We start from the raw sequence: 12,334 nt of genomic DNA, 5'->3' as shown, positions 1-12,334 counted from the left end.
AATTTCCTATCATTAATTTCTTTGTTTTATATTTATTATTTATTGTACAGTTTATAATGGATAAATAAAAATGCATTTTGGAAATTTTGGTTTCAATTAACTGCTGATTTATTTAGCATTTAAATTAATTAATAAAATAAGACAATTTAACGTTTTCATCAATCTTCAGCTTTTTGTTATCTAACTTTTTTAAATCATTAATTGATAATAATAATAATTAATTTACAATAATTAATTATAGTTATTAGAATGTATTACTGTACCAGAAGTCCCTTCATCGGGAATTATCCTTGACATTCGCATTGAAGGCAAAATACTGATATCATATTGTTAGTCACGTGTATTTTCAGCTAAAATGTATTCGTGATTTTATTTCATCTCTGGCTTGTTACATTAACCTTACACACCGGACTTCCCAATCCTTTTACTTTAAAAATATTCGCCCCATTCAATAAATACGAGGAGTTCCTTTTTGGTTTTATGAAAATCATAATGCATTTGATTTTAATATACAACTCTATTAAATTAGATTTACAAATTGAATTGAAAGATAGATTTTTCAGTTCACATTTATTTTATAGACACAGTTAAAATCCTAATTATCTAACAAACTTTTTTTTTAATTTATCTTAACAATTTGCAAATTTACTGTACACAGAAAAAAAAGGACTATTAAGCAATCGTTAAATAGTATGTACTATTGCACAACATGTGACCCACAATTGTCCATTCACATGACAGGAATTATTCCTGTCATGTGAATGGACAATTGTTCCCATATTAAATATATGGAAATGGCAAACAGATTTCGATTTGGGTATGGGAATCATAATAACCCATTTAGGCGTACATTTTAAGCAACGTTAAATAGTATGTACTATTGCATGACATTACTCAAAAATCTTCTCAACACTGTATTGTATTCTATACCGGGTCTCTGTTTTGGGGTTTTTTAAAATAGAAACCCCTTCCCAAATAAAGTTCACAGTATTATGTTCAAGAGGGTGGTGTTACTGTGAAATTATGAAAACAGAGATTCTTACTAAAAATTTTAGGTGGAGTCTTTTGTTTTCAATATTACTTAAAAACATAGACCCCCACTAAACTGTCAATATTATATCATTTATTTAGTACAGTAAGTAGGGGGAGCAAGCTGGTTTCTCCCTAGGACATTTTCCATTGCACATTTTTCCATGGACATTTTCCACAGGAAATTTTTCCCCCGGACATCTACTACTGGGTTTTCCGCCGGGATCAAATGGGGGAAACCATCCTAAAACCTACAGTAGGATAGTCTCTGTTATCAAGATTTATTGAAAAAAAAGACGCCATTAACATTTTCCTAAGTGTGTTTTAGAGGAAGAGGTCTCGTCTCTGCTTGCGATGAATTGTAAAAGCACTACACAATATTGTGTTCTAGCAGATGGTCTCTGTTAATAGACAGACAGTTTTGTCCTGCTTTGGATCAGTTTAACCTCAAATTTTGAGTGTTTCTATTTAAATTTCTTAATTCCGTACCATGACAATATTATAGGCAAAATACATTTTTACTAAAAATATAATTCTTGAAAAATTGTAATTTTGGATAACAAAATAAAAAATTGAATATTACTAGATATTGAATCAGATAAAAAAGGATTGAAAACTATTGCAATTTGTTTGGGGTTACCCCCCTTTTTTTTAATAGATTGCCTAGGCTCGTGTATGTAATACGTCATTCACAAATTTCCTACGTATAGTAGTGTTTCTAGCGCCATCACATAATTACCTCTAATGGATCGAGCATTCACACATGAACTTTGTATCAACAACAAAAATAATTTGCCATTTATCATGAATTTTACGTACCATTTGCGGCCATCTAGGGGTGTCATTGAACAATTCGCTTCGACATAGGCCACACGATATGGACTGTGGCTCAAATACTCAGTGTCTACTGGACTCTTTGGGCAACCCTCTTTAAAAATAGTCCTGCGACCGCCCCTGGTGAGAGACAACTGCTCAACGTCAGTCCATTACAGGCTGCAGAGAAGGCAAAACTGAATACATGAATGGGTACCGGTTAGACCAAGACACAACGTTGCGCTGATCACTAGCTGTATTATTATGGGAGTATGGTTCCATACGTGTTTGATCCCAACAATGACCTGGGTAATAATGAGCAGCATAACTCTGAGAGCTTGTTTTAATTATATGCGCTATAAGAATGAACTATTAATTAATTTGTATTATCAACAATGGCGTCGTCTATTAAATCTCTCATGTTAAATATCTTCACGAGAAGAATTTCCTGAATGTGTTATTATCCTAGAAGTTGTAAATGTATAAAAAAAAAAAATAATAATAATAATAATAGATAGATAGATAGATAGATAGATTGATTGATTGATTGATTGATTGATTGATTTCTATAGCGCAAATAAACGATGTCTCTATGCGCTCGACAATAAAGAAAAAGAGTGGAAACCAAAAGAAAGAGAACAAAAAGACAAAAACACCAAGCAACCAACCTATATGGGGGTATGGGGATACATCATCACCGCTAACTGCGGATCAGTGTGTAAGTACCCCAGGCAAGACAAGCAAAAATAAAAACAAGGATTACAACGATGTTTGAATGCCTTTTGTTATAGCTTCTTGGTTAGTCTTTCTGATGATGTTTATTTAAAACGCGCATGAATAAGTATTCACCCTTCCATGGTAATTTGCAACAGATGCTGTATGTTGTTTTCTTAAAAACTTGAATGAAGTTGGCAAAGGCGAATTGGTGTTTACATTATTTGAGCCTTTTCAATTTTCATAACTCGAAGTCACCACTTGTTACTTGTATTCGTGTGCTCACTTTATAAACTCGGTAAAATCATATAGATTGTGAAAATTATGAATCTATTATAGTTAATGTAGCTTTTTTTTATTTATTAGAATATCTTTTTAAAAAACAGGCTGAGCACTTATGGTTCTGGTGGTTTACATTGTAACTTGAACGACGTGGTCTTATTAGAGTTTGAGCAATCTCATGTATATATTTCTTAATCTATGTTTAAGTTATGCTGGTAAAATGTTATCTTTACCGCATTTAACAACTTAATTTTCAACGAATAAATCTAAAACATATGAAATGCAATCGGCACGTCGATACGCATCAAAATTGTCACAGATTTTTACCCATACGTATATTAAGCATACGGATGTTGCCCTGCTTATTTGGTTAAGTATGACGTACTTTATACCCCTAACGTCAAGAGTTGGCTGGTGATGATGTGTCGTCAATGGTTTAGCCTTATTCATTTTTCGGATTCAAATCGGATTTATATAATAGGTTTTAAATTAGACGAAGCTTCGGGTTGAACGATGAAATGAAACTAAAACAATCCGCAGCAACAGTACCAAGCTTAATATCTCTGAGGGAACAAATTATAACTCTCTTAGAGGCTACAGTATCAATCAAACATAAGTATCATGATAGGAGATATATTTGCCTTGGAGCTCATTTTTGCATGGACAAAAAGGCTTAAGGCAAAGTCTGTCTAATACGGTTCACATGAGATTCGGAAACAGACACAAGTTACAATATAAAGCAATATGGCACCAGGACTTTTTAATGTCTCTACAGTGTCTCCAAATTAACTAAAACATACAATATAGGCTAGGACAAAAATCTGAAAAGATGCTTAGAAACCATAAAATACCTGGCATTCGTAAACTACACTTAGTACTTATGAATTGATTGAATGAGAATTAACTATGATATGATACACCTTTACCAATTTGAGAAGCAAATTCCAGATTTTCGATTTAATGAACTGATAAATTAGGCAACCATTTTGAAAAACGTTAGCTACTGTCGATTTAATCCTCAATAAAACTTTAAAAATTTAGTTAATCAAACAAACTATTTAATTTTATTTATTATAGATTTAATGGATTCCTTGCCTGAAAAAACATGATCATTTATCTAGCTTAATTATTTCCGCTTTTAAGCACTCTTTACAATTATCTTTTAACATAATCATATTTATTATAAATCTGAAGAACATACGTTTAGAAACCAAAATCGTGAATTTACCATATTTAAATTATAAGAACATCTGGTATAAAATTGGTCGCCATTTTGAAAAATGGCCGCCATTTTAATACGAGGCAAAAACTTGTCAAATTGGTTTGATTCCGTGTCTGAAGTGCATGTGTTTAGACACCAAGATTGTGTATCTATCTTATTTAGATCTGATTTTATGCACATTTTATATAAAATTGGCAGCCAATTTGGAATTTGGGCCCGGGCAACACCCTTATTTCATACTAAATGTTGTTTCTGCCACTAAATTAAAATTGAGTCCCATTTCATCGTATACAATATCCATATTTATACTTTCTAGAAGTCCAGTCTGGAAGAGCATATTTGTAAATTGGCAGAATGCACAGCAGTCACCAATAGGCCTACTATACCGCGCACAGAGATAAGTGTAGATACGTTCCTGAGCATGCGTAGAATGAATTTATGATTGACTAGTTGCTTGTGGTACGCGCGCCATGAGAGCAGGGAGTTGTATCTCTCTCCTACGAAAGAAGGCCAACACACACTAGGGCAAATCATAATTTTGCGTAGGCCTATAGTTTTGTTTTTCCGTTCTTTCTGCAAATTTCCTATAATTAATTTATTTGTTTTATATTTATTATTTATTGTACAGTTTATAGTGGATAAATGAATTTTTAAAATTGTGGTTTCAATTAACTGCTGACTTATTTAGCATTTAATTCAAAATAATACAATTTAACGTTTTCCTCAATATTTATAGCAGCAGCTTCATATTTGTTGTCTAACTTTTTAAAATCAATAATTATTGATAATAATAATTAATTTACATTAATTAATAGTATTTTATTTATTACCGTACCAGAAGTACCGCATTGACTGCAAACACAAATTTAGTTAGTGTGTTATCTAAAAAATGGTCACCTTTAACATTTAGGGGAGGTGGGTGTCAGGACCCGGACATTTTTTCATTGTCAATTTAACCTTCACACCCAAAATATTTCTTGCAGTAAAATTGATTTTAAAAAGAATCCTCCGCTTCATCACTGCATGAATACCTAATAACCAGACAAGAACGTATCTTTGTTACGTTTTACTATCGATCCATTTTCATATAACACAATCCGTTTTTCAACAATGTAGGCCTAGTATAATACATTTCGATTGAATAGTTAGGGATTAGCTACAGTATCGACTTTGAATAAACCATTGTTAATTTACTGAAAATCCAAAATGAACTTGTGTTATAATACAAAAAAAAATATTCAATCAAAGAAACGCTCTACTACATATGAGAAATATATATATATAGGCCTATATTCAACTTTTATTGCCACAAAAAATAAATAGATGTCGGTCGATAAACGTCTGACGACGAATAAAACACCGACAATCAGTTAAATGTATTCGTGATTTTATTTCATCTCTGGCTTGTTACATTATCATGACACATCACCGGACTTCACCTTCCTCTCTCAACGAACGTCAGTACGTACAGATCTTCCCTATTATAGCTACGTCATTCACAAATTACCCACGCATAGCAGTGCTACTAGTGACATCACAGATTTACCTCTAATGGATCAAGCATTCAAATATGAACATTGCGTTTTAAATATTAGGCATATTGCCAAGGCTAATACTCGATTTGTCCATAATTATTGCGTTTTGCAGGGGGTTTTCCATAATCTAAGGCCAATTTTTAGGCCAAATCATAAACAACACTTTTGTAAAGTATATAGTGGATAAATAAAAATAAATTTTGGAAATTGTGGTTTTTAAAATCTGACTTTCTTTAGCATTTAATTCAAAATAATCAATATATTTATAGCAGCAGATTTATATTTTTTGTATAACTTTTTAAAATTATTAATTGATAATTAATTTACATTAATTATTAGAATGTATTACCGTACCAGAAGTACCTTCATCAGGGACTTCCCCGTGACGTTCGCATTGAACGAAAAAAAATGTTATCCTATATTGTTAGTCGCGTATGTTTTGTTACCGGCCGAATAATATAGGCTAAAATCCTCTGTTTTCTAGTAGCGCACTATAGAGCGAGTAACATTTCCGGCGAACTAGGGGTGCAATTTATCATGAGTTTTACGTGCGAGAGTACCATTTGCGGCCATCTAGGGGTTTCATTTAACAATTTGCTTGCTCAGATACTCACCCAGTGTCTACAGCCCTGGAATCTTTGGGGAACAGTCCTGCGACCGCTCCTGTCATACATAAATTATTCATTAGCACCGTCCTGTGGCTTCCCGTCGTCCCTAACATTGTTCAAATGAACATCATATCCAAGGTTTACCAAAATCGGACATGTGCATTACAAGTAAATATAAATGTGATATTAAACATTATAATTAGCATATTTAAATTCTTATATGACGTACCTATGACGCCATGGTAGTTGTGACGGCATATACTTTTTTAACTGCTTTGACAATGACATTCTACTATGCAAACAATTTAGTATCTGCAGGAAAGTTTCTTAACATTTTCTTGTTGAAATGAACAAGTTTCTAAAGTTTACCAAAATCGGACGAAGTGGGTTAATAATCATAAAGTCAAAAAATAGCCGCTATTTACTATACCATTTTGAAGCTCCGTATCTCCTTAACGGTTGGTTTTAGACCACCTAAGTGCATTGTAACTATAGATACTATTTTTTAAAACACGTAAATGGCCTAACTCATGCTCTAAATTAATCAAAACTTAATTTTGAGCTGTTTAATTGTTAACGAGCAATTTCACGTGCATGACTTTGAAACGCGTAAGTTTTTATTCGCTAATATTTTTACCCTTCACCTGAAGTTTACATTTTTAAGTTATGCAGATATGATTGATAATGTGATTTCACAATATGGCGTATAAATGACGTCACGGATGAGTGACCACACTGAAAAGCTTATTAGGATTAAGTTAAATTGTTTGAAAGATATTGTGAAATGTGTGTGATCATTGACATTTAACTTTTTGAGATAATTGTTACACAAAAAGTGTACAGTGTACCGCTTGAAAACTATTTCCAGGGTTTGCCGTCACATCCTGAATATTCATGTATTGATTCAGGCCCTCTATAGTTTCTGCCTTAACCTAATAGGAAAGCAATAATAATGCGGCCGGCTAGCATTGCGGTCGGGTATAATTACCGTCAGGATATTATTGATATTATTTGTCAATTTATAGAAATTGTGTTTCTGGATATGAGTTGGTCACTCCAACCTTAGGGAGTAAGGCCCCAGACCCGGAATATGCATAGTATTATAGTTTAGTTATAGGATTGATATGATTTGTTCTATACAGTATAGGCCACGACTTTGTTCTGAAATAAAAAGTGATTGATTGATTGCTTAATTGATTAGCTAAATCAACTAGAGAAGTAAAACTGAAGCCAATCATAATACACATCCTCAAAACATCTATGTATTTAATCCCCGATACGCTATAATTAATAGAGCATTTCAGACTACTACTACTGATTGTCAAACCAAAACAATTGATAATCAATCATTATTTCTTAAATTATTAAGTAGAATATAAATATAAAAGCATATTTTATTGAAGAAAGAACAATATGTAATTAAAATAAAGTAAGTAAAAAATCTAGCGGAGTTTTTTGTAAGAATATTTCTTTTTCTTCACTATAGAGCTTCGTTGTTGTTTTAACATCGTGCATGATACTATGCTGCGTATTCTACAATGTGTCACCACAGTATGAATCCTTTGCATCACCAATACCCAGGGATTATACAGCACGATTACGAAATTCGCAACGGTAAGATGCCAATGCTACATTTTGAAATATAATTGGGTGAATAAACTAAAAATTATAGTTTGAATAGCAATAACACGATAATTTTACCTTATTGTATTGTATTTTATTTTAATTTGTTGTGGAGGAATCATTACTAATGTAATTATATTGCACATGTGCTTAGACAGTACTTGCAGAGTAGAGTAGGTCTATCAACACTATCACTACCATTATTAGTCGCGTGCAACACAACTCTACAGCTCACTATATGTCTGTCGGTTGGTCGGTCGGTTGGTTGGTTGGTCGACCTGTAAACACTAAATCAAATTTGAGCACGCGACTGCAGCTATGTATATGGCCTTGTTTGGACACATAACACTTTTTTGTCAAACTAGTTTGATAGTGTAGACAGAGTTTTAGTAATGCGAGCCAAAGGTTACCAAATCTGTTGTTATCATTATCTGTTTAAGAAAATATTTTCTTTTTTTTTATTTTGTGTTGAATATTTTTTTTTAAGAAACATTTATATTTTTCCTCCAAGAAGTATTAATATCTACTGTCAAAAATAACAAAAAAATATGAATGAAAATGAGTTAGTGTTTACCGACCGACCAACCTACCGAAATTGCTAAAAAATGTTAAAAAATGTTGAACAATTTGTAAAAACATTTATATTTTCCTCCAAGTATCAAGTGTCAAAATAACGAAAAAATATGAATATGAGTTAGTGTTTACCGACCGACCGACCAACCGACCAAAATTGCTGAAAATGTTACAAAATGTTCAACAATTTTTAAAAACATTTATATTTGCCTCCAAGTAATAATATCCAGTGTCAAAATAACGAAAAAAATATGATTATGAGTTAGTGTTTACCAACTGACCGACCAACCGACCGAAATTGCTGAAAATGTTAAAAAATGTTCAACAATTTTAAAAACATTTATATTTGCCTCCAAGTATTAATATCCAGTGTCAAAATAACGAAACAATATGAATATGAGTTAGTGTTTACCAACCTATCGAATTTGCAAAATGTTAAAAAATGTTGAACAATTTATAAAACATTTATATTTGCCTCCAAGTATTAATATCCAGTGTCAAAATAACGAAAAAATATGAATATGAGTTAGTGTTTACCGACCGACATAGTGAGCTATGGAGAGTTACGTCTATGATGCATTTCATTTTTATTTTTTTAGGTTTTTATAAGTATATCATTTAACAACCTATGATATTTGACATTTTGTCCATAACTAAAATGCACTAATATTTTGTAACGATATTTTTGAGGAACGCATACCGGTACTTTATGTTAATACTATCTATTATTACTATTACTACTATTATGAAAATGATCAGAATACAAATTGAAATCATTTTATTTTCTTTCGTTTTGAAGATTTTATATTTTCCTTCACTACACAGTCACTTCCACTTCTTCTCTAACTATAAACTTAGTAAATGCTTAATTTTGTTTAACGTACTCATATGCTTAATTTGTAAACGTACGTAGAAGCAATTTGTAAACGTACGGAGATGCAATTTTTAAACGTACGCAGATGCTTAATTTTTAAACGTACGCAGATGCTTAATTTTTAAACGTACGTAGATACTTAATGTTTAAACGTACGTAGATACTTAAAGATATATTGTCCCCCTAAAAAAATATTTTTTTTTAATTTTTTTGTTGAATATGTTATTTTAATGTCACATAATAGTTATTCACTCTCACAAAAAATTGGGTCTGAAAAAAATTTATTTACCTGAGAAAAATGTAATTTAAAGCAAAAAATGGTCAAATTGCCTGGAAGACAATGATTCTTCTTCTTCTTGTCGTTTTCCGTCTTCCGACATTACGCTTTCCACAATTTGTTTCCATTTTTTTCTGTTTATGGCAGGATGTTATTATGTTTGTGTCTACTTGTCCTTGTAAGTCTTTCTTTATTTGATTCATCCAGTTATTTCTTGGTCTTCCTACGGGTCGTTTTACTTTCCTGTTAGTTTCCTTCATTGTTTGTTTGATTGGGGTAACATCCGGTAATCTAATTATGTGTCCATACCATTTTAGTCTTCTTCGATATTAAATTAACAGATAGAGTGTGTAACACGAAAATATACGAGATAAATAGAAGGAAGACAATGAGTTTTTGGGTAATTTAACTGTTTATTTTGTCTTTTTATAGGTGAAATATTTTTTTCCCCGTTTTTTTCCCTATGGAAGTGAACAACTTCATTAAAACTGCAAAATGGCCTATTCAAAGTCCAATTTTAAAAATCTATATTTTTCATGATTTTGGGGGACAATACATCTTTAATTTTTAAACGTACGTATATACTTAATGATTAAACGTACGTAGATTCTTTATTTTTAAACGTACGTATATACTTAATGATTAAACGTACGTAGATACCTTATTTTTTAAGTATCCATGCCAATTTCGTATCCTATTCCATTTTCCCAATTTTTGTTATGTTTGTATTACATATTACTTTCTTATTCGATCTTATGGAATTAAAATGTATAAAAATGTATTAAAACTTATAATTGTTATATAAAAGCAAGTGCAGAGCCATCTTTTTAACGTTCTATCTTTGCGCGCACAACATAAACTAGTTGCAAAATGTTTACTCAACACTAATTCATTATTTAAATACACTAATAGTCTGCGCTACATGGAATACAATGATAAACAATTATTCTCTCTATCAATAGGCCTACGATTGATGTTTCAAAATGCAGCCCAAGACAAACTATAGTTTTCTTGAAGACTCACAAGACGGGTAGTACAACTCTTGCAAGACTCATTGAGTTGTACGGATACAAACATTCACTAACGTTCGTGAGGAAAATAGGAGAAGGGCGATCAATTCATTTCGGTAATCGAAATTTGAATTATAAATCCCGTAAGATGTTTCTACCACCTCCCAATGTAACTAAGGGAGATTACTCAAACTATAAATACAATATATTTACATTGCATGTTCGTTATAATAGAGCAGTGTTAAATACATTCATGAAAAAAGATCCTGTTCACATTACAATAATAAGAGAACCATCGGCACAGTTAGAATCGGCGTTTATGTTTTTCCATTTTGGAAAATACGTTAACAGCACAGCAGAAGGTATTCCGCCTTTTGAAGCGTTTGTTTCTAACCCGACCAAATATCGTAAAGCTGCCTCTTCTATCATGGGTTATAACGATCAAATGTTTGATCTTGGGTTATCTAAGAAGAGTTTTCTTAATGAAACAATAATAAATAAGACAATAGCTAGACTTGATCAAGATATGGACCTAGTCCTCATAAACGAGTTCTACGACGAATCTTTAGTGTTACTAAGTAAACTACTTTGTTAGAGTCTAGAGGATATATTATATCTTCCAAGAAATATAAGACCAACATCTAAAAAAAATGCTTTGTCTGAAGAGATTCGTGAGAAATCTCGAAAACGGAACCATGCCGATACACTGCTGTATAATCATTTTCTAAAACGACTGCATGAACGCATAGTTGACTACGGACCATCATTTGAAGCAGATCTTGGGCGATTCCGTAATATGACGTCAGAGTTGCGGCGTAAATGCGTCGACGGGCAGGTTTCTGGTGGGAAACGTACGAAGTATACAATACGCAATTCTAGCAAGGAATGCCAATATCATACCGAAGGGTCACAACAGATGAACAAACGAATTAGAAAGATGATGCTAAACGGGACAATCCCCTTGAACGGCACAATCCCCCTGAACGGGACAATCCCCCTGAACGGGACAATCCCCCTGAACGGGACAATCCCCCTGAACGGGACAATCGTTAACAAGAAAAAAACGAGGAGAAGAAGAAGAAGAAGAAAAACCCCTCAATATATAAATATTTAGTTTGGTTATATTTATTTGGTTACGAGACAATTTAAAATGGAATGTTAATACAAACATATGATTAGCATGTCAATCAATGAATTCTACCACAAATAGAAATATGTTGCAATACAATAATTGTAAAAGTGTGCATGTGGCGGGGCGTTTTTCATAGAAATACATAAAGGCCCCGGGCGTTTATTCGCGGGGGCGTTTATTTAAAATGATGTTCTATGGGGGTGGGGGCGTTTATTCGAATAAATACGGTAGGTGGCAAGCACCATATTTCTCTCAGTACCATTCCACAGCGTAGTATAGCACGTGTTTTATTTACGCGCGGTTAACATATAACAGTAAAGCCTATTTTACACTAGGCGGATCGAAAGCGTCAGCTTATACGCATGCGTTGAAAGGGATTTGAACGATGAAAATATGAATACGCATGTGTATAAGCTGACGCTTTCGATTCATGCGAACCCATTCGCCTAGTGGAGAATCAAAAAGTGTTTTGACGTGAAAATGCATCAAATCATAACTCAAGAATGTTCGATTCGCGCGAATATATTCGCCTACTGGAAAAACAGGCTTTATATATATATTTGTTTGTGAATCAACAATTAAATGTAAATTCAAAATCGCCGAGCAGTACATTCATTAACGTCTAGTCCATCCTAATTAAGC

The 12,334-nt window shown here is 32.7% G+C and overlaps 1 protein-coding gene across 1 annotated transcript; it reads left to right on the top strand.

The window, feature by feature from the left end:
- Nucleotides 1–2,114: 2,114 nt before the first annotated feature.
- Nucleotides 2,115–11,646, top strand: LOC144856250 (galactosylceramide sulfotransferase-like). Its single transcript, XM_078714198.1, has 4 exons — nt 2,115–2,151; nt 2,415–2,560; nt 7,690–7,817; nt 10,513–11,646. The coding sequence occupies exons 1-4, from the start codon at nt 2,115–2,117 to the stop codon at nt 11,153–11,155; spliced, it is 954 nt and encodes a 317-aa protein (XP_078570324.1). The 3' UTR covers nt 11,156–11,646.
- Nucleotides 11,647–12,334: the final 688 nt, after the last annotated feature.

The sequence above is a fragment of the Antedon bifida genome, chromosome 11 (assembly GCF_963402885.1).
Source record: "Antedon bifida chromosome 11, ecAntBifi1.1, whole genome shotgun sequence".
Taxonomy (NCBI): domain Eukaryota; kingdom Metazoa; phylum Echinodermata; class Crinoidea; order Comatulida; family Antedonidae; genus Antedon; species Antedon bifida.
This window is presented reverse-complemented; position numbering and strand designations above follow the sequence as displayed.

Excerpts from the sequence above, each read along its gene's own strand:
- LOC144856250 (XM_078714198.1), top strand. The coding sequence starts at position 2,115 with ATGGTTCCATACGTGTTTGATCCCAACAATGACCTGG. Across the intron at positions 2,152-2,414 it reads TGATCCCAACAATGACCTGG|CGCAAATAAACGATGTCTCT; the intron begins GTAATAATGAGC and ends TGATTTCTATAG. Across the intron at positions 2,561-7,689 it reads CGCTAACTGCGGATCAGTGT|AGCTTCGTTGTTGTTTTAAC; the intron begins GTAAGTACCCCA and ends TCTTCACTATAG.